Source organism: Numenius arquata, chromosome 8 (assembly GCF_964106895.1).
Source record: "Numenius arquata chromosome 8, bNumArq3.hap1.1, whole genome shotgun sequence".
Taxonomy (NCBI): domain Eukaryota; kingdom Metazoa; phylum Chordata; class Aves; order Charadriiformes; family Scolopacidae; genus Numenius; species Numenius arquata.
Window position 1 is genome coordinate 16,162,654 of NC_133583.1, and position 22,369 is coordinate 16,185,022.

The following is a 22,369-nucleotide window of genomic DNA, read 5'->3' on the forward strand; positions in this document are numbered from 1 at the left end:
AAGTGCACCAAATGAAAACAATTCCTTTACCTTTGCAGTCATCCCACAGTTAAGTGTCAAAGTACCTTTTACTTTGGTTACTCATTCCATCGGTGACCTTGCCAAGCTCACTCTGTGACACCAATGGTAAGAGGTTAATAGCAATTGCTCCCTGACTTTCATCTTCATCCAGATTGTACAAGGACTTCACTGGGAACAAGAACGAACTGCAAGGAAAGACAGACAAGCTCTTGTTGACAAACTGACTTCTCAGTGACAGCAACACTACAAATACTTAGCCTGTGATTAGCCTACCCCTCCACTGTAGGGCTGAGATCCACCACAAAGTCACAGGGAAAGTCCTCCACCAAACCCTTTCCAAACTTGTCCTGTAAAGAAAGGAAAAAAACTTGCTCAGCAAAGGGCCTCAGTGAAGAAACCTTCAAGAGCAGCAGTGGAAAATGCAGAAGATAAGGCTAAGTGAAAGTACCCTGGAACAGTCACAGCAATGAAGCCCACCGCCTGCAAGGAGATCCAAGGCCTGCCTTCAGAGACAAAGCCAGGAAGCACTGCTAAGCATGCACAACTTCTTCCCTGCTCTTTGAATGTGGGCTTGTCTACAGGTTCCACAGTGCTGCAGAGAGGCTGAGCAGCTGGCTGGAAGAGGAGAGCAGCCATGGTAAGTTCTCTGTCCTAAGAGCCGATAATCAGAATGAAATGGCTATGAAGTGCTGGCAAAGTTTTATTTCACACAATGTGTCCCACATACTTCACATGCTTGCATTGTTAGAAACAATTAAGGGAGAAGTAATAGATGTGAAAGAGTCTGCGCAAACAATGAAAAGACCCCAAAAAACCTGCACACAAGTTGTGAGAAGAACCTTAGCTTGTTTTTGCATTTCAGTCTTGCAAGAAAAAAGCAGAAACCCTCCTTTGCTTTTCCTCCTTGGAGCACTCAACTGGACCTCAGGAGACTGCCATTTCTAGCCCTAGACAGAGAGCTGTTTAGAGTGACTGCCAGCACTTCACAGCTCCCTGGTTGCCTCCCCTCGTTCTAACATGAGGTTCCTTCCCTCTGTAACCAACAGGTCTAAAAAGCACTTGTGTGTTCTGCAGCAGTGTCCAATGCTCTCCTGGGCCCCAGCATGGCTTGCTACCCTCCGGGCTGACACAGCACACATGAAAGAGCCCCCAGCAAGAAGGAAGAGCTGTCCGGTGCCCTTCACAAAACTCTTCCTATTACCATCAATGAATTTTATTTATTTATTACCACAAATGACTGTGGCTATTCCAAGTCCTTAGGCATCAAACAGCCTTCGTAGTCTTTGTAGACCAGAAGCCAATTTCAATACTAAGTTAATGTTCTTTCAGATTCTACTTTTATCTATGAATCTTCAAAGCATGCTCTGGAATGTCATTTGATTTCCTTTAAAAGGCTTCCCAGTTGTCCTGTAAAAGTTCACATTAAGGAAGTTGTTAAAGCACAGTGAGGAATCTGCCACAATCAAAAAAAGCTGAGAGAGCTGAAGAGGATTTTGCATCTGATCAATCTCTTACAAGAACCTTAAGCATGCCTAGAACAACAACAAAAAAAACAGTTCTCAGACTGGAGTGAAATCCTCAAATCGACTCTGTCCTGTCAATGCCTGAAAAACATCATGTTTCTGAAGAATTCGTTTAAGCGATTAAGTTCAAACTACTCTGCAACGTACCAAAAGCTGCAAGTCCAAATTCCCCTTCTGCTTCTCAATCAAACTGGCGAGTTCATCGTAGTACAGAGCCAAGATCTCTGGTGTCTGCTCACAGCAGAAGCCCACAAGGTCCAGCAAGGTAGAAAGCTGAAAGGAGAGAGAGGTAAATGGATCCAACTCAAGCTTTTACCTTGAGTCCCTTTTGCACTAATTTACTCTGAGGCGTATCCAAAGCTTCATCTCTAGGGTAACAGCCCATGGTGACTTGTCTTGCAAAGACCCAGTTTTAAGAAGGAACATGGGTCTTTTAAGGTCCTGGCCCTGCTCCACCATGAAATAACATAAAAGAGTCTGCTCAGGACCACCCTTAAATGAAGTGCCATCCTGGAAGAAGGTTCTTTAACAGGAATTAAAGAAAAAGGCCAAGGCTAGGCCAACCCTGTACAGCAGAAGTACTTTCTCTAGATGGCCTGAAAGGCACTGCTGCCAAGCTGAGAGGAAGGCGAGGGTTTGGCTTTGGCTCACTGAAGCAGATTGTCCTGTTTGTTTCCTCTGTGTTTGAAATAATGTCTGGATATAAGACTTTCACTAGATGGCTGCAGTACTGCTTGTCCTAGACAAGCAGTAAGCAAGACCAGTGGGCAATATCTTAATATAGACCTTTGTTTCTCCAAAACTGTTTTTAATAGATTCTTGGCTCTGCCAAGGATGTTTGAGAATCCCAGGCTCAGTAAAGGTACACCCGGACACACATACGACTTCAGTTAAGACTGCGCTTCCAGTCACACCTCCTTGCTGACCATATCCTCCCTCTCTCCCGCACTGCCCCATTCTGGGTACTCACCTGCCCATCACGCTCGCTGTTCAGCTCTGGTCTCTCCAATGAACTACCATCTCCTTCATTTCTGAAAGCAATTGATAACCTTGCTTTTGTTGCACAACACTCAAGAGATAGCAAACCCATCACACACACAAAGTTCTCTCTCCAGAAATTGGAAAATTATGCATGAAAACGATGTTCTTCGGAACACTATTAGGGAAAGACCTGCTGCTGTTTGGGACAAGATTCAATGTCTTCGTCAATGATATGCTTCTTCTAACCACTTGAAACCTACACCCTCTAGTCATCCCCTCTTCTGAAAGCCATGGAGCCTCACCTTACCATAAGCCTAGTATCTGTAGATGTACATTAGGACAACTACTTAAAATTCCTGCTGTTTACTTGCAGGGTTCAGAAAAGTACTTTTTCCTCTGATAATCTGGCTATCAAGTCTGTCTCCTTCAATCTTTTTCTGAAGAAATCAGACAGGATGCCAGTAAGGTACACAACGATCCAATGTGATGCAAAGATATTTCTCAAGTGCCAGCAGACAGATTTTCCCCATGCATTTGGGTCAGACTTGAGTGGGAAGGAATTTCTCTACAGGTCAAACAGGTTCCCTGGGTATTTACTCCTCCTTCCAAGGCACAGAACATGCTCCACCTACTGGGATCATTTGTGTGTGCTTTACCCAGCAAACTCCCTGCCACCAAAGGTGCCTTGACACACTGATAACCCTACAGGCTCTTCTGGGTTTTTTCCCCTCTAATTCTTATTTTAGGATTTTCTAAATTTCCTCTTGAAATAACTACATTGTCATACCCTGCTTCGACTTGAACCAGTGCCTCTAAATTAGTAAGTCTGATGTCAGTGCTACAGGTGCAACCATAATGAAATCCACTGACTCAGGGCCTGGACCTAAGATGGGCTTTTCTCTTCATGTAATAAACAGCAAAAGCATTTTATTAACAAGAGCAAAATCAGCGTGCTAAATAATGCTTCTCAACACCAGTCAAATCTATATTTTCCAAGTGCTTTAATCTTTGCCACAGCTCTTATCAGGAGTTTGCCTGGTTTACGAATGCTGTTTATAAGTTATTTATACGCTACGTTGGAAATTGTCATGCCAATGCCCAGCACAGCAGCAACAATCTTTCTCCGTATTTCTCCTTTGGATTTCCCTGTATTTAAACATGGAGCACATCAGGTTATTCAGCCCAGTGTCAGAAGCTGATCTGCAATCAGTCCACCAGAGTGTTGAAATGTTTTTCCGAGCAATAGGTCCTGCTGGTGCTGGTCAGGGCATCCATGAATAGGCATAAACAAGAAATTGGGGATGCCTTTGAGATTAGCAGCAGGTGAGCAGTATTGAACGGGTTATAACACCAAACACCATAGTCTGCAGAAAAAAGTTTTAAGTTCCTGGATTTGACGAAGATGTGCATGAGCTCGAAGGCAATGCCCCCTTTCTTTGTTCCACTCCAGGCTTGGTCTGAACTGAAAGCATGTTAAATTCACCTCTGTTACGTTCTTTCTCACCTTTTTAATGCCACGCTGCCTATCATGGTAACAGCACCAATAATCCCCATTTGTTTGTGGTTGGGAACTGTGCTGGAGAGCCACTTCCTGATCACCATGTGCATATCATCCTAAAAAGAAAGACACAAACCATGTCACCACAGAGGTACTTGTGTGCATCACTCACAATTCCATTGGCATCTTCACTTCACATCATCTCCAAAGGCTGAAGAGGGATAGTTTATTGGGATTACAGCTTTGCAAAGGCCAGTTAACAACAGCCCTATTGCTAGCTTAAGGAGTGACCACTGTGGAAAAGCAGCCTCCCTGATATGAGAAGCAGCATCCTCAGACTGAACAGAGCACGTGTGAGAAACGGAGCACGTGAACAGAGCATGTGTGAGAAATCAGAAGCAACTCCATAAAAGCAGCAAAGATCTTGCAGACCACTGAAAAATGTTATGGAATCAAAACAGCCCTCGTTGCATCGATTCTTCTTAACTGGTCCTGAAAAGGAGGAGACTGGCCCATGCAAAGATCCTCAGGGGTTGAGAGCTGCATGAAAACTCTGACCAGAGAGATGGAGGAGATGAAGGCTTGAATTATGCTATGCAAACTACCAGTGCCAACAAGATCAAACTGGTAGCAGAGAACATGATGGTACATGGTTATACCATCTTATCTTGATCTTCACTAGGCAAGATGCCTCTGGAATGACCTGTGCAGTGCAAGGAAAAATGCCTAATCTGCCTGTAGAAATTCTCATGTCCAAGAGGCATCAGTTTTAGAAGTACAGTTAAGAGATGGCAAAGAGGAGTTAGGATACTGGTTTCTTTGGTTATCTACTCCTGGAGTCTTCAGTATCAGAGGACAGAGTCAAACTGCCAACCTTGGACCCCCAGAGTCACAAACTCTCAGCTCAGAATAAATTCTAGAGCTTACAACCCTCTCCTTTTTGCAATTTATGAGGGTGACAGGCAGAATGCTTTTTCCTGACTAGTCCTTCTGGGCTGCAAAGTCACCTTGTGCATTGCCAAGGCAGTTTTCACAAGTTGCACATAAGAAAGACAGACTTAGGGGTATGGGAAAGAAATTACTGAGGAAAGTAGTTCAGAAAGAAGCTAAACCTACCGTACAACCGGAATTTTTGGCAGTGAAGAGCTCCAGCTTATCAGGGTGAGTGGGAAAAAATGACAACAGATGTGCTGTTTTACAGGCCACGAACCAATCGGGAAGAGATGAAGAGCAGTTTTCCTTCAGAGTCTCAAGCTGCATGTGCAAACATACCTGCAACTAGGAACTATGCAGGGACCCAAAGAAAGACAAACAGTCCTAATTTCTAGGTGCCAAGCTTTACGAATGGAAAAATATTAAACCCAGACATCTCCACTGTGGAATAAATATCTTTGAGGTATTTCTTTATCTTTATCTGATCACTGCCATGCTCAAGGAGCCAGAAATCCAGACACAGGTATCGGGTACCACCCCTATTATAAGTCATACAAGGTATCCTATGTAAAATGAATATGAATTTAGGCAGACCAGGTTTGATAGTTTCCTGTGTTTAAACTAGAGGCACAAGAGGTGTGAAGTCTACCACCTCACAGCGGAGTCCTCTGTTCTGTGTAGTTCAGTTCTTCTAACATGAATGTGTAAGCAGCTGAATTGACACGAACATCTTGGGAAAGAAGCTGAACTATGCTTTCCAAATGCTTCCAAGTGAAGGAGAAACAAAGCTTAATGAAGAAGCCCCTGAATTTACACTTTCCCAAGTCTTCAAGGCTCAGCTCGACAAAGCCACAGGCAACCTGGTATCATGTTGGTGACAATCCCACTTTGACTGGCAGGTTGGGCTAGAGATTGCCATCCAGTCCCCTTCCACCAACATTTCTATTAACTCTACCTTTCTTAGATGTGCAAGAGAAGAGGACCAGGAAAGATATGAGGTACGTAGTCACTGTGATGCACCCTTGCTATACAGGGAGGAAAGTCTGAAGCCACAAGCTGGCTTGCAGCCAGTTGGGAAGAAGAGAGTTCTAAGCTGAAGGACATCCTGACATCAATCACTGTTCACAGATGAGGCCGCTATTTGCACAACACAATCTCTGGAAGTTAACCTAGCAAAAAGAACCAAGGACTTGGTTCTGACTCCGTTCTGTTGTTTCTGCTTACCTGAATATAGCTTCCTTCTTGCCTCTGGCTGAATGCCAGCATGCTGAGAATGTAGAAGAGCTTCCGGATCTGGCATGGATTCAGTTTCTGTGTAGAGTCTAAAATGGTCTGTAAGAGAGAAGCCACAAACTAGCTCAGATATATCAAGAATCCCTTTCTATGTTCCCAATAATACACAATTGTCAATTGCAGGGAACCCAATTAACTTTACCTTTTTTGTACAGGCAGGAAAAAGCTACATTCAAATTAAATAAACGTAAATGCAGAATTACTGCTCTGGCCTCAATTATCATAGTTTGTTTTATCAGAGGCTAAATGGGAAGAACAATCTGGCTACCCTAAGTGTTTTGGGATTGCTCCCATCTCATTAGTGACAGCTATTTATCTTTTATCGCTGGTTTGGTTACAGCGTTCAAAGTATTTTACAAAATGAACATTATGGGGTTTTGTTAATATTTCCATTACAAGGCCTGTAACAGCCAAACTGTTAACAATTTAGGTGTGGAATTTTCTGTGCTGGTTGCATCTTCACAGTATCTCTTCTTTGTGCTTCAGTGAAAACAGTCCAACTGTCTCCCAGAGCCCCGCTAGCTGTTCTACCATGGACGTGGCATTTTGCTGCCATTACGTTTCTCCTACTATTGGCTGACCTCAAGCAGAATTTGGAACGAGGTGTCGAGTTTGACAGGATTAGATAACCACTTTTGCAACCCTCAAGAAAATTCACTTAGTTTTAAGATTAAAAAATAGCTGCTTGGGGATATGATTTGTGCTAAAATCTGCATGTTCTCTTTGTGCTGAAGAGGCTCCAGCTCAGTGTCAAAAACACCAGGCATCTGCAGCTCTACAGATCTTTCTACAGATCACTGGCTGGTGTCTCAGTCACTCTGAGATGGTGCTAAACATGGTACACTGCCAGACCTTGAGCCCTGGCCAGAGCACTGATTAATGTGTTTCACATACACGCTTCGGTAATGCATCAAAGATCAGCCCGTAGTGATCTGCCAGCACAAAAACATGCCAACAAGGTCAGAAGGAAGGTAAACAGGTCTCAGCAGACTGCTGTAGGCATCACACTCCTGAGCAGCAGTTTTAGGTTATCTCTTTCAAGAACCACTTTCAATCCTGAGTCCTTATCACATCCTCCCTCTGCCAGGAGGCAAGCAAGTTTCGCGTCTTCCCGTTAAACCCATTGAATGTATGTCAGAATGCACTGTAAACTCTTATGGCAGGTTTTAATGCCTTTTTAGCATATTTTAAGCAAATAATTTAAATTTAACAATCAACCAGCTAAACAGCAAAAAGTATATAGCTTTCCCACAGTGTGTACTTAAACCATAGAATCCACCGACACCAAGCGGGCATCGAAAAAGTCAGAGGGGTGGGGAGAATACACATACCCACACTCTTCAAGGGCTCTTAAATTTAGGATGTCCTTAAGCTACAAATCAGCACAGATGGGGGAGTGCTCAAGGTAAGTACTGCTACCCGCTTGCCTTGGTGTTTTGCTCTTCTCTCAATCTCCACTTTTACCACTTTTGGAAACATGCAACTGGGCAGGCCTGACCCTGCTTGTCACTCTTAGAAGAGTTAAGAACGCACTTTTTAATCCCCATTGAGTACTTTCTTCTTTAAAATTGTAGGACATAAGTCTTTTTCAATCCTGCCAAGAGTTTTGTTTTAGGATTCAAATACTGGCTAAAGTACTGCCAGTCTTTCAATGTGGTAGAACAGGCAGTCCGCAAAGGGGGACAGGTTTTTGCCAAGTATTTTAAATAGCTGATGTTAATAAAGACAGCATTTTCCTTCCATAGGAGCTGCTTAAATTGCAGGTGTGGAATGACATTCTCCAGTTCCAGGGAAGTGTAACTTTTTTCCTTTGTCTATCTCATTTTTGTCTGCCAAAAAATCATAGTCCTATCTTACAGCTCATAGAAGATACCTCTCACTTCTCACCACTGCATTTCCCAAGACAGACAGCTTTACAGGTATGAGTTGTTTCGTTACCTCAATTTCGGAAAAGTACTGACCTATTCTGGATGTGGGGCAAAGTGGTGTAAGGGTCCTGAAATGTAGTATTACCCCAGAAATACTCATACCTTCACGAAGGTGGCATAGCGCATCAGAAGGGATGTGTGCAGCATCACCAGATCAGTCAGCACATCCAGAGAAATGTCCAATTCTGTCTCATTTCCACTGCACACATGAGTCACCAAAGCAGTCACAACCTCCTGAGGAAACAGCCCCCAGAGAAACCATAGTGAAATGTCAACAGAAAAATGTCTGCCCTGTTCTGCTCCTATAGATTATGTTGGTCAAGTGTAGATAACCGTCCAGAAATTCAACCATATTATTCTAAGTCCTTTCTCAGTTTGCTCCTTAATTCCTGATATCCACATTATTCTTTCTCCTTGAACCTTAATTTTATTCAGTCTGCTCCTTAAGTACTTTTCATTCTGTCACTTCTGAGGCCTGCCTGTTTGCTTCCTGCTCCTCCCAGCAGTCTCTGTGCTTGAGTCACTTGCTACCAGCGCCTCGCTGTGACTCTTCCCCATCTTCTGCTTGGCCTACTCTGCAGCATAGACCTCTCTCCAAAGGCTTCCAACCGCCTCGCATCCTCTCCCCCTAAAGGATAATGACATACGTTCCAGAAAAAAGTGCAAACACGACTAAAACAGATGCCATCCATCACACTATACCTGCTGGCAGTAAGAGTCAAAGGCTGCAAAGGCTTGTTTGTACATGCAGCTGCCAAAGGAGACTATGGCTGGGTGGGCAGAGTGCAGAAACATCTGCGCAAGTGCTAGGATCGAAGGGAAGAAGTCTTTGATAACCTGAAATACAGACATCATGAAAGAGGAGATTACTGCAGCTCATTTTAAACACACTGAGTTCTCTAAATAAAGAATGTGCAACAGTTTATCCCAAAAACTTTGTCTAGTTTAGTAGGTGCTTTCCTGCCTTCTCTGACAGTCTCTCTGACACAAATGGGCAACAAGAGCAGATAAGGCACACCAGAATGGGTTTCTCCACTCAAAGGTTTTACAGATTGGGTAAGAAGCCAATCTGCACAGCTGGAGAGCTCAGAGCAGCATATCCCTTACGGGTGACACCAGGGAAGTGACATTACAGCAATGTACTACAAAATAAAAGCCCCAGGACAGACACACTCGTGGCCTTACTTTAACAGAAGGACTCTGCTACATCAAGATACTCAGAAAATCTAAGTTAACTTTAAAGATAGCTTAATGACACAGAGCTCGTTTGAACAAGCTCTTATTCAGATGTAAAGTGGCCTAATTTACCTCATCTTAACTTATTCTGGAAGAGAGTTAAACTAAGACTGAACTAAACCCACTTATATTCAGAATAAAACGTACCTACTTAAGGCATTATTATCGTTCAATTAATTAATTTCCTAAGTCAGTGTTTCTGAACTGCCCTCTACCTCCAACAAGCAGCGCTGTGTCATTTTTTTGTTGATCTTTTCAGTTTCCTTCTAGTAAATGGTAATTGACATTACATTGCATAAGCCAAATATGTACATATATTTAGACCTAGAAACCATTACACTTGAAAAACATTGCATGTAAACATACAAACTTCTAAATGTACTGTGGGAAACAAGAGCATGTCTGGAACACACAGCAGAATCTTGGGCTAGACCACATCTCTTAGGCTGAGAGGGTTTGCACCAAAATAAAAAGCCCATCCAATTCTGAGGAAAGCTCATCTCCAAAAAAACCACGTGACAGTTACAACAGAGGACACGTGCCTTGGGAGATGGATCTGGGACCAAAAAGTTGAAAACAGAAGTAGGTGTACATAACAGGAATATTAAAAATAATGCAGCACAGGGTTAAATTATCATCTGACAAGATCCTTGAGAGATAAAAGAGAAGAGGGAGTCCCAAAGCAGAATCAGCACTGACCATTGAATGATTTTGGAAAGCATTCTGCATCAGCTCTTCCGTCATGCAGCCCAGTCGAATTTTGCTCTTCAATACTTTCTCAGTTTGTTTCCTGTTCTTGGTGTTTGTAGAATGGATTAGCAGCAAAACTATCAGATCCAGAACCTTTTTCAGGAAATAACCACCAATCATTAGGCTGAAAAGATACTTAACAGTCCAGACAACCACACACTTTGAAATCAAAACTGAGAAGAAATGCAAGAGCTCAAAAAGCCCCCACAGCCACAACCGTAGAAAAACCTCCTCAGTCCAACAGGACAGAATTAAAGCAGGATAACTCTGTCCCGTGACATTTAGAAGGGATGAACTAAGAATTACAAAGAAAATGGATAGCTGTTGTAGTAGGAACAAGTCAAATACCAAAAGAACCACCCATGCAACACAAAAATCTCTTCATCTACAACCATGAAGAAAGCTCTTGAAAACACCAGCAGAAGAGGACACTCCCAGAGACAAGTGCAGAGTCAGAAGTATTACCTTATGGTCAGATACAGACGTGCTGTTCTCAATAGCCTAAGAGGGAAAAAAAAAACACACAAGAAAGCTGTTATGCTAGAGTAGGATACTATATTAGAAAACCAAATGAAAAAAGGCAGACACCAAAAGAAATACTCCTCAGATTTCCCTCCTCTATGCCATGACAGCTATCAAAGCCAGCAAACTGGATCTTGCCAGCAGCAGAGAATCCAGAAGGCACTCAGAAAAACAGCACAAAAATTCAGCTTGAATGAGGATGTTCTCAAATAACATAAGGTTTGAAAAAGGAACTAAGGTACTGAGCAATGAAAGGCTGAGAACAAGTGTCTCATGGTTTACACTGAAATGCAATTTAAGATTAACTTTAGCCAATACCAATAACAGCCAGGATTGATTTCTTGCTGGACATTTTCAAGCACCTTAAGGCTTCACACAGCTCACTCTTGACATAAATTTTTGCTCTCTTGCAGGCAGAAAAAAAAAATTATCTTTTCCCAAATTGTCTCATAAACATGCAGAAAAAAAAAAATAATTATCTTTTCCCAAATCGTCTCATAAACATGCAGAACCAGATTTATCCTGCATTTCAAGATGCGGGGTCTGTACAGTGGAGCCCAGTGGCCATCTTGCAAGCACTGTGAAATCAGCAGCTAAGGAAGAAAGCAGACTCCTGAAAAAGCACTGCTAATTTGGAACACAGAATGATATCTCTATCAGTAAAATGAAGGGCTAACATTTGTCTTTTGATATCACATTTGATTACAAGAAAGGCTCAGGCTCAACCTAGGAGTCCAATTAAATAAGGAAACAAGGTTGGAAGCACCTTACCTTAATCCAAGCTTCAGAGACATCTTTCTGAAATCTCACAGCTAACTTGATCACATCAAAAAGTAGCTTCACACAGTTTTGGCTGGTGGTTACTTGGCTCATGGAAGAGCTGTAAACGATCAGAAAGGAGGAGACTCAGTCATTGTAAATACTGTAGTAAAAGGAACAAGGCAGCCCAGCAGTTACTTAAAGCAGCCATTCTTTAGAAGGAATGCTCTGGCAAGGACATAGAATTTCAGAAGAGGGTTTCAGAAAAGGGTGGAAGCAGAGGTTGCAGAATCAACCAAAAACATACCAGAGGGAACTTAGAAGAACTAACACCAATATTATTATAAATGGAGTTGCATAACCCCATGCAGACATGGATGCAGATGGCTCAAAAGGAACTACATGCATGGCAGGGGAAGCTGGCTCCACATGGATTGACAAATGTGTTATATTAGCACCAAGCAGAAAGGAATAAAGATGTCGGCACCTTTACTTGGGATAAATTAGGCTGATATACGTAACCATGTGTGCCAGAGACCAGACAAAGACAAGCTGAAGTTCTCTTGTCCCATCTTACCCTTGGAGAATCATGTAAATCAGTTTAACTACCTGGCCTGGACTTGGCTTTTTAACTTCTTCTGGGAACAGAGGATCTGCAGTGGCAGAACACAGGATGACAGGTCCAAGCTCTTACGAAGATCAGAAATGACCTTTAAAACACAAATCCCAGCACAAACCACTGTGACACGTGAGGAAAGAAAACACAATCTCACAGAATAACCTTAAAATTACAAATCAAAACCTCACGTATTTGTAAAGACTTATAATCATTTGACTATGCTCAATCTTCTTTTTTTTATACTTAGAAAGTGAACCAGTCACATTTTGCTCTTCACTGTCATGCACCGCATGCAGGAAACAGAAGAGTTTTTCTTAAGAGTTACTCCATGATATTGCCACCTATATCTGCTCTGTGTTGCTGTGAACTGGTTTTAATTGAGGTGGATCAGCACAGACTGGGTTGCATGTTTTCACAGTGGTCCCCATGAAAGATTTGGGCAGACCACAATCCACATCTGGCTTAAGATGAGGCTTTCTCCAAGTATGACAAAAAAAAAAAAAGCAGCATGTTCAATAGTTCAGCAAGGCTGGCTCGACATCTGGTTCATTTTAAAAATATTCTGACTATGTTTCCTTAAATAAAGCAACTTCAAAAACTGAGGAAATTTACATCTTCGAATCAAAACACTCCTCCAACAGGAGAGAGCCCCTTGTAGGGGTGTTTCCAAAACATGATTTAGAACAGAACTCAGTAGAGCAAACAAGAGGAGAATTACCAAGTGGCAGTCCCATGTCAGTTGGATATTTCTGGAATTTAAAACCCTTTAGAAGTCTGTACAGTGCAAAATTCTTAGATAAAATTCAAAGGCTTAAAGTTGTCACCTAACCACAGTTTTTTCAGCCTAAGAGTTTAACTCAACTCAATTTGACTGTGGTCAGTTAAGATGTTTACACAAAAAAAAAATATTTAAGAAAAAATGAGAAAAATCTGCAATAGCCAGCAGAAAGGAGGAGATTTCGATTCTCATGCCTGACAGTAGAGCCAAATGCATGTCAAAGGACAGATACAGTTTCTACATGTGCTTTGATCCTTGGCAATATTAAAAAATTTACTTGGAAACGTTAAAGCATACACCTCTGTGTGTGAAACAACTGCTCTCTGTTAAAACACGCACTGGATTAGACAACTTCTTAGTCTTTAGTATAGAGAAAATATCGTACCTCTACTGCATCTGCTGCCTTGACATTATTGAGGATGAATTTTACTACTACAGGCAAATCTTCCAGTTTTACAGAAGGCACAATGGTCATGGCAGACTGCCGCACCTGAGGAGGAAGCAATACTGGATCAGCTGAAAGACTACGGTTCACAGAGACACAGTTATGTTAGTGGGAAGGAAACTTTGGAGGCTCATAGTCCAGCCTTCTGCTCAGAGCACTGATATTGTCAGTACTAAAGCAGACCAGCCTTGGCTTTGCTAACCGAGTCTTGAAGATATCCAAGGATAGAGGAAACCCCCCAAGCCCTGACACCTCTTTGATAATTTACGTCAGTGCTGCAGACCCTAACTCATTTTTCTAAATGTCCAACCTGAACCTCCTATGCTGCAATTCATGGCCATTGCCCCTTGTCATCTCACTTGGCACTGCCAAGAAGAGTTTTGCTCCATCATTTTTTAAGTGGCTTTCAAAAGGGAAAAACATGGACGAGATGTAACCTGATATGCAGAATTAGCCTTTGGGGACTACGTAAAATAGTATTTCATGAACTCAAATGAACCAATTTTATTCTATTCTTAAGAAGCCTAACTGCAAGAAGTGCAACAATTCAGCATGTCCAGAAGTCCCAAGGCACATCACCTTGTATCCTTTATCAGCATTCTGTAGAGAAAAACTATCATCATGCAATTATCTAATCACCAGTCTCCCTTTACCTAGAATATAGCAGTCAAGTCTGGTTACTTTTCTCAAAAAAAGAAATAATTACAATAAGCAGGTTTAAGTAAACATTTACTGCAGCGGGACAAAGTGCTTTTGCATTTGCTAAAACAGTTGTGTTTGCAGTCTTTGAATGCAAACTGTAACAGCCAGAAAACTTCTCCCTGCTCCTCACTGAACCCCTCACGCATGTTTCCAAAACCAGTTTTAGCTTCTCTGACTCCTTTCCATTTTCAGTGAACTTGGGACTTTTCAAGGCCGACAGGAGTCAGGTTTAGCAAAATACTTCAAACGACCAAACAGCTCCAGCTCTTGTGTTACCGAGCAGGGGCTGGGCTCTGCTTAGCTGCTCAGTAAAAGCTCTTACCTCAGCCAGAAGTTCCGCATCGAGATCCAGACGAGAAAGGGCATCCAGGACTGGAACTGTCAGCCGTCTGCCCTGTTTCAGTAAGGAGCTGATACAAGGAAAAGAAAACAAATGTATGATTCCAGTAGTTTTTGTGGTCACTGCAAAAAAAGTCTCTGAAACTGACAACAACTTGCATTATGGAAAACTTGTTTCCTAAATTATCACTCCTCTCTCAATATGCAGTTTTCAAAAAACCCAACTAACAGAATCATCTGTACCTGAGCTCTCTGGCAACCTCACTTTGCTGGGAATCCTCCAGGATCTCAGGTAAACTGGTGATAATATCATGCTGGATTGGCACCGGAGAGACACTAACCATCTCCATTAACTTCTTGACGAGACCCTGCAGACAAGATGAACACTTGTAAAACGCATGAGTTTCTAAAACCGTGTAAAACCGTGAACGAGCGGTTCATTAGCACAGCAACAATATTATGCATGTAAGGTCACTCAGCAAGTCATTTGTCTCAATTTATGCCAACTGTTCCTTAAGTCATGATCCGTAGCATAGACTTTTATGGAACAATGGTATTTTGTAGGGCATAACTATCTTGGTGAGCAAAGGAAACCGGGAAGTTTTTCAGTGTTCAGCGTGACTTGATTCAGTTCATGCCGGGACTCTCTAGTAACAGCCCTCCAGTACAAAGTAACCCGAAGAGACTGACTTAGGGAAAGAAGGAAAAGAACAACCAAAGCAGGATCAGAGAATTCATCCTCAGATGCTTGCAAGTATCCAGTATCTCTTGTTAAACAAGAGGGGATTGTAACTTCTGGCCAGCAACAGCTCAAAATGGGGCCACCCATCTGGATACATATGTACAGATACAAATTTATGAAAAAGGAGAGAACAAGGGAAGAAGAAAAATAGTAAAAGGGGATATTCAAAAGTCACTGAAGGCATCATAATAAAACAGAAAGAATTAAACTTCTCCTTCAACATGTGAATATGAAAACAACAACCATTTTCATTAGCATAACAATTGATTTCATCCCACCTGAGAGATGTTCCAGAGTTGACTGGAAAAAAGCATAGATGTGATTGCACCATCAGCACCCACCTGGCTGTCAAGAAGCCTGTCAAGCCATTTAAATTGATTGACGATGAGCCGGGGAAAATTTGTTCCAAAGGTGCCCACGCTAAAACAGCAGAAAGCGAAGCACAGATTAGTCAGACCTACAGACAGGCTCAAAAGCTTTGCTGCTGGTCTGCTAGACCGTGAGATGCGATTCAAATTAACCAACTATTAAAACCATATTATGAAAATACCATTAACACTCCTACAGATTTTAGCACGATCTAAGGAGAACACTACTTCTTACTTGCTACGCAGACAAAGCAGGGATACTACCAGCCTGTTGCAATACGCCACCACCACCAACATCCTCAGTTACCGCACAAAAAGCAAAACACACAACGTGACATTACTGCAGATCTCCCGCGCTACCTATTGTAAGAGTGGCTACGTGAGCTTAGCCTAAATCTCCTTTAAGCCCAGTATCCCTGTCCCCAGCTGTAGTCAGTATTAGATGTTTTTGGATAAGTTTTGGGTAGCAGGGCATTCACAGAGCAATCTTTTGCATTCAGTTTCCATTCAGTCTCCAACAATAAACAGTTTAGCAAATCTCCAAGGCAGAAGCTGGTACCCACTCCACATCTGCTGTCCAGCAGTACATTTATCCTGTCAGTACATTTATTCTGCCAGCCACTTTTATCCTTTTTTAAATAAAGCGATACATCCACAGTCCTTCTGCTGAAATACTTCCAAAGCTTGTGCCAGTAGCTACAAAAAGCATAATGAATCATAGGGTATGTCTGTATTTTAGCTTCTATAAATTTTTCTTCTGCTTTACCCATGAGTTTTAAGTCATGGTACCTCACAGGTAATTTTACAAGTGTATGAAGAAAAAGGAATCAGTGCAAACATCCATTCAGGTAAATTTGAAGTAACAGTTAAAGTCAAACAGCTAGTGATTGTCCGAAAGAAGAAATCTCATTTCAAGGCAGAGAGAAGACAGTCTATATACTCACATGTCAAAAAAGAATTCGGGTATCTTTTCCAACAACAGCGCTATGACAGCAGGCTAGAAGAAAGTGTTGGGATGAAGATTTACTGCTTGTGCTGTGGCATTGCCACCAAAATTGATCTTTCACAGAAGATGAAATATGCACAGAGAATAAAGGACTCAAAAGGAAAAACAAAATATTTCCTGTATACGAAATCTCTTCCCTAATGCCAGAAAGGAGGCATACAGCTTACAAGCTGAAAACCACAAATGCTATAAAGAGGTATAAACTATTCATATAATCTAACAGAAGCAGAGCATACAGGCAGGATGTACAATTCCTCTAGGCCAAATGAAGCTCTTTCTCAGACCCAGATGAGTTGCTGGAATCTAAAGCACCAACTTTAGGTAAGTCTAAAAACAGTGCCCACATGCTTTTGCCATTCCTTTTGCAGCTCTACACCTTCCCCCTTTTAATCCTGGCCCACACGCAACTCTAAAAATGTACTTAAGACAAGAACTTTTAAAACATTTTAATTAAAAGAGGATTTAAATCTACAGCTGCTGTCAGGTTTCCCATGCCTCAGTGAGGTATCTGTCATCTTCAACTCCATCTACATCTTGTTGCAACTTGAACACAACTTAACAGAACTTGGTCTTCCCAGCAATGCTTTGCAACAACAAGAAAAAAGTACTTTTGTTCTATGGTTCTTTTAAGGGGGTCACATACCAGTCACCAGACGGGTTTACCTGCACTATAGGACTGAAAGTCTTTGGAGCTACATTTGAAAAGGGGAAAGTAAAATACAGAAGAGGGTAAAGAGAGAACCATACATCATCTTATTGTCCCAACATTTCTTCAACCTAGAGGTTGGTCCTTGGGCATTTTTCCCTTCCTTGGCTTATTCTGTTGCCCCAAGGTAACGCAGAGGAAGCAAAGAGAAGACCCGTTGTCCTTTCCCACTTCCACATCTGTTGCTAGCAGCTGCAGGAAGGGGTGATGACTGATTCAAGGGGTGAACAGGCTGGGGTCCCTGCTACACCCAAGGAAGTCTTGGAAGGGCCTCTGTCCTTTCGTATGGATTGGCTCCATGGAAACCCTTGTTCAGGGCTGTAATTTAATAATTCAAAAAAAATATGTTGGAAGGGAACTTTGGAGGTCCAGCCCCCTGCTCAAAACAGGGCTAACAATCAAGGTTAGATCAAGTTGTTCAGCATCTTGCCCATTTTTAAACACCTCCAAGATTCAAATTCCTTCAATAATGGAGTTTCCATCACCTCTCTAGCTAAGCTGTTCTAGCACTTAAGGAAGACGTTCTCCACAGTGGAAGTGGTTATATTCTATCAGTGCCCCCTGGCTGACCTGAGACGTCATCTCTTAAGCTCTTATCCTGCCCCTGTTTATCTTTGAGAAGAGTCTGGCTCTGTTTTCCCTACACCATGCAACTAGATATTTGAAGACCACAAGATCTCCCTTAATCTTCTCTTCTTAAGACTGAACAAATCCAGTTCCCTCTGTCTTTTCTTATATGCCATGTGCTCCAGGCCCTGAGCATCTTTATGTTCCTAAAGAAACAAGAAATTGGACACTATTCCAGCTGCAGCCTCACCTTCTTCATAACCAGTTCTGCTAACCCTCTACTTACATAGGCAGAAGGATCCCTAAATAAACAAACACCACTGTAAAGAGCAAGCCAAGATGTCCATACCTGTAAGATCTTAATTCCAAGAAGCAGTTTGATGAGGCTTTCACAATACGAGTGCACCAGAGTCCTGCAAGATGAAAGATTCCACTACAGTTGTAATAAAAACATGTGAGGAGAACAGGCTGTAACTCTTTCAATTACTGGTTTGTTGTTTGGTTCTTTTAAAAAAAAAAACAAAAACAAAACACAATGACTTATACTAATGTATGGTGACCCTGGACACACACAAAAAAATTTAAAATTGCACTTTAGGTCTAAATGAGTTTACTCTCTACAAGACTAGTGTGAGCTGGAAATGCAACAGTCTCTGTGATTAAGCTGTATCTCCTGGAAAAATTGTCAAAACTGTTGACCTTCACCAGCCTTGTTAATTTTCTTTTCCCCAGTATTTGGTTCTTGCCATAAAATGCCATGGGGCCCAAGGCATGCCACAGGCAGCTAGTAAATTCTGTGATCTACCACTTTATACTTTCTGCTATTAAATAGCAAAGTATTACACTAGCCCCTTTTCCATAAGAAACAAGTCTTGCTGTGATTCAGCTGGATCTATGGCCTTTCCCTCCACTCTGCTCAACATTCTGTGACAATTAACTAGAGACCACCTCTGACTGAAGGGGAAGAAAAAATACATCTTCTCTGACCTCGACCCCTCAGCCCGTACAGGAGTGCATGGCAAGAGACAGTTCTTGAACTGGTTTCTGTCCTTGATGTGAGATTCCAAGCCGCTGATAAATTGCTTCACAACCTGCAAAGCAGAGAGAAGTTATCCACTTCCTGAAGACGCCCCGATCAACCGGTGTCTTTGAGGATGCTCTTTGTGAGCAGATGATGAGTGACGACCTAGCCAGTAAACTGCATACAGACAGAAATTGTGGTGGAAGGAATACCGAATAATAAATGAATTCTAGTCTAAACCATTTCCAAACGGAAACACTGATTGTTCTGCAGAATAACTCTAAAGCAACAGTCTCATATTTTACTTTGATTTAGAAGGGCTTTGCCTTTCTTCTGGTTCAGGTGAGACAGCAACATTTAATGTGACAAGATATGCACCCAAAAAACATTTGCAGTCAAATCACTGGCCTCAGGACTTTCACACTGGGCTTGTTGACTGGAGAGGAGCACCACATTGTGGCAGTTTTACTGCTGCCAGCTCCCAGCCAGCACAAAACTAAACACAGCTTTCACTAGAAAGTTAAGGAAGCGATTTTTCTACCTTAAGAGTCTTTGTCTATTGAATAATATTGCCAATTAATTACGTTGACAAGGCGTGGCAGTGGAAGTGCAAAACTTTTGCTTGGAATTGCGTGAAACCAATCTTGGAGCGTACACACCAAGGATGGTTTTAACAGAGGCACAGTCTTCTTCTGACTGTTCAGACGTAACAGCTGAGAAGAGACAGACATAGCAGAAGGACAATGGGAACAGAAGGCTGGAACAGCAACAATGAGAGAACTGGGGAGTCTGGACCACAGAAATCCAAGACAAGCTACTGTGTTGTCTACTTTTATACGGGCCTAGCAGCGACAAGCAGCTGCATTTACATCTTCTGCTACACAGCAAACAGTTTTAAAGCTGGCTCCTACCAAAGCATAAGCTGTTACTTACACCTGGGTAAGTAGGGTGCTTCTCTAGGGCCAGGCAGAGCTTCTTCTGGAAAGTCATTTGGTCTACAGCTAAGGAGAAAGTTTAAAAAAAAAATAGACACATTTTAGACATACAACAGCTACACAAAGTGCAAGCTCTCAAGCCCATCCACCAGTACTTCTGCCTTTGCTCTATTCACCACTTGTGCCTTCTCCAGTCTGGGCGGACAGTAGCTAATAGCATTAAAAATGCTTAATACGCAAATTCCTGGAAGCCTTATCTGAGCTGAAAGGCAACATGGCATGTTTATTTTCCTGTTTCAGAGCTCCTACCTCTGTAACTCAGTACTGTAATCACAGATGCAGTCTAATCTTGTTCCCTATACCTCCAATAATTCTTCAGAAGTCTTTTGGCTTAGCATGTATACACCCAAAGAGCTGGAGTTTAGGTGATGAACTGAATTCAGCAGGAACTGTGCAGTTCAAGAGGTATGTGGCATATAAGAGACCTGATGAAAGTTTGCTTGAACTTTGGAACAAGCAGACTCAAACATTTTTGCTCTGCAAGTTAAATGCATCTTCACTTTGTACCAGTCATCTTTGCAGGTTTTCAGATAGAAACAGAGAGAGCAAGTGTTAAACCCTTACCTATTTCATTCTGTCCCTCCCCAGCTTTCAGTACAATTCCTGATGTTCTAAGGAGCTCTTCAAAGACTCCCTCATTCTCCGCTCCACCATGGGCTGAGTCTTTTTCCTTATCAGAAATCCGTGACTTCTTTATTTCTAAGAAAAAAGACAGGCTATCTCAAACACACTCTGCAATAAAAATAGCAAGCATCCTTCGTATAAACAACTAATTCAAAATTAACCTTCTGGTAAGAAATTGGAGGGACACAAGAATACATTTATGGGACCAGACCAACAAACTGTACTGCTATTTGAGAGGAGTCATCACCTGACTCAGATGCCAATCCACACATCCTACAAAGCAGTTATCCCTCCAGCATGAGACCAGAAAGGGACATTTCTTACTCACCCCTTTTAGTGACAGTTAAGATACACCTTCAGTGGCTTACTCCCGTGAGAGACATATCCACTAAGAGACAATGAGCAACACTAGAACACATACTTTTCTCTAGCCTGAAAAGCACAACTTTAATACGGGTTCTCCCACCAGACCTGTCTCTTAGGCATCCACCCATCTGCTAGCACAAAAAATAACTATCTTCTCTCCAGCTACATAGAGAAATTATTTTGGTTTGATTTACAGATATCAGTTTTGATCATATGTCATTAATCTGCAGACTTTGAAGGCAGTGAAGCTCAAGATGGTAAATGCCAATCAAAGGCATGAGAACAGAGGGACTGAAAAAAGATATGGCACCGCTTTCAGTGTTGTTTTATTGTGATTAAAAAACAAAGTGTTTAAAGATCAGCAGGATCATTAACAATTAGCATTATCAAACCTTTTGGCCTATGTTTTGGCCTTCTCCCTGTCTGGAGGCAGCTGCCTCTACCAAAAGTCTCCATTCCCCCTAAGATTATACCTGAGCACCTACTTGGCAAGTCTGTTTTGCAGCTCTCTCCAGAAGCATCAACTTTTGACAACTTCCTTTTTGAAACCATGGTGACAAAACCTTTGTTGTTGCCTATAAAAATGCAGGAAAAATACAAGTAAGCCAAGGAGACATGACTTTAATTCTTTTTTTTTTTTTTTCAAGCAAATCTAGAATGTACTAGTGAATAGTGAAGGAAAACGCTCCAGAAATTGAAATTGCACAAAGAAAGGCAGATTGCCTGGTTAACCAGTACCATACCACATTTTTCTACTGTAGAGGTTGCGATTTTGGAGTTTGTTGTATTTAAATAGTGTAATACATCAATTTTTCTAAAATTCAGTTCCTCATAAAACAAGGCTTGGCTTTTCAATCCGATGCCAGGCACATTAAATGGCAAGTGAAACTGAGTAACTGAGAGGTCTCAGAAGGCATCCGCTGATTTAAACTGATCTAAAGCCCAGACAAAGCTACAAAGGATTAGCACTTTAGTGTTCAGGAGCCCAGCCACGTCAGCCAGCCCCATTCACGTTCCTAACCTGGTACATCTGCAGGTTCTGTCGGCACAAACCTCCATCTGACTCATCCTCTTTTGGTGGGTGGCAGTGATTAAAAATGAATTAATAAATCTTGGCTCACCTTTAAAAGTTAAAAGTTATTTAAAGACATTTGATCACCTCATGCTCTGTTTCAACTATTTGGCAGAGGCTATTAAAACGAGTTACATAATACATCATAGAATTGTCTAGGTTGGAAGGAAACTTTAAGATCATTGAGTTCAACCATTAGCCTAACACTGACAAAAAGCATCACTAAACCACATCTACCCGTCTTTTAAATACCTCCAGGGACAGTGATTCAACCATTTCCCTGGGCAGCCTGTTCCAATGCTTGACAACCCTTTCTGTGAAGAAATTTTTCCTAATATCCATCTTAAACCTCCCCTGGCGCAACTTGAGGCCATTTCCTCTTGTCCTATCACTTGTTACTTGGGAGAAGAGACTGACCCCCACCTTGCTACACCCTCCTTTCAGGTAGCTGTAGAGAGTCATAAGGTCTCCCCTCAGTCTCCTTTTCTCCAGGCTGAACAATCCCAGCTCCCTCAGCCGCTCCTCATAAGACTTGTGCTCCAGACCCCTCACCAGCCTTGTCACCCTTCTCTGGA

At 42.0% G+C, this 22,369-nt stretch overlaps 1 protein-coding gene across 1 annotated transcript in view; it reads right to left on the reverse strand.

The window, feature by feature from the left end:
- Positions 1-21,291, reverse strand: part of FANCD2 (FA complementation group D2) — a 46,241-nt gene extending 24,950 nt beyond the window's left edge. Inside the window, exons 1-22 of the mRNA XM_074151687.1 lie at positions 21,208-21,291; positions 20,297-20,431; positions 19,671-19,738; positions 18,704-18,807; positions 18,066-18,129; positions 16,382-16,434; positions 15,411-15,489; positions 14,571-14,695; positions 14,311-14,398; positions 13,227-13,331; positions 12,054-12,154; positions 11,457-11,565; positions 10,629-10,664; positions 10,113-10,256; positions 8,880-9,014; positions 8,280-8,411; positions 6,181-6,288; positions 4,030-4,139; positions 2,515-2,575; positions 1,692-1,817; positions 295-368; positions 66-206 (exon numbers count right to left, since the gene is read on the reverse strand). Coding sequence (XP_074007788.1) covers positions 66-206; positions 295-368; positions 1,692-1,817; positions 2,515-2,575; positions 4,030-4,139; positions 6,181-6,288; positions 8,280-8,411; positions 8,880-9,014; positions 10,113-10,256; positions 10,629-10,664; positions 11,457-11,565; positions 12,054-12,154; positions 13,227-13,331; positions 14,311-14,398; positions 14,571-14,695; positions 15,411-15,489; positions 16,382-16,434; positions 18,066-18,129; positions 18,704-18,807; positions 19,671-19,738; positions 20,297-20,431; positions 21,208-21,274 — 2,165 coding nt within the window. The 5' untranslated portion in view covers positions 21,275-21,291. The remainder of the gene's footprint in view (positions 1-65; positions 207-294; positions 369-1,691; positions 1,818-2,514; positions 2,576-4,029; positions 4,140-6,180; positions 6,289-8,279; positions 8,412-8,879; positions 9,015-10,112; positions 10,257-10,628; positions 10,665-11,456; positions 11,566-12,053; positions 12,155-13,226; positions 13,332-14,310; positions 14,399-14,570; positions 14,696-15,410; positions 15,490-16,381; positions 16,435-18,065; positions 18,130-18,703; positions 18,808-19,670; positions 19,739-20,296; positions 20,432-21,207) is intronic.
- Between the last annotated feature and the right edge of the window lie 1,078 nt (positions 21,292-22,369).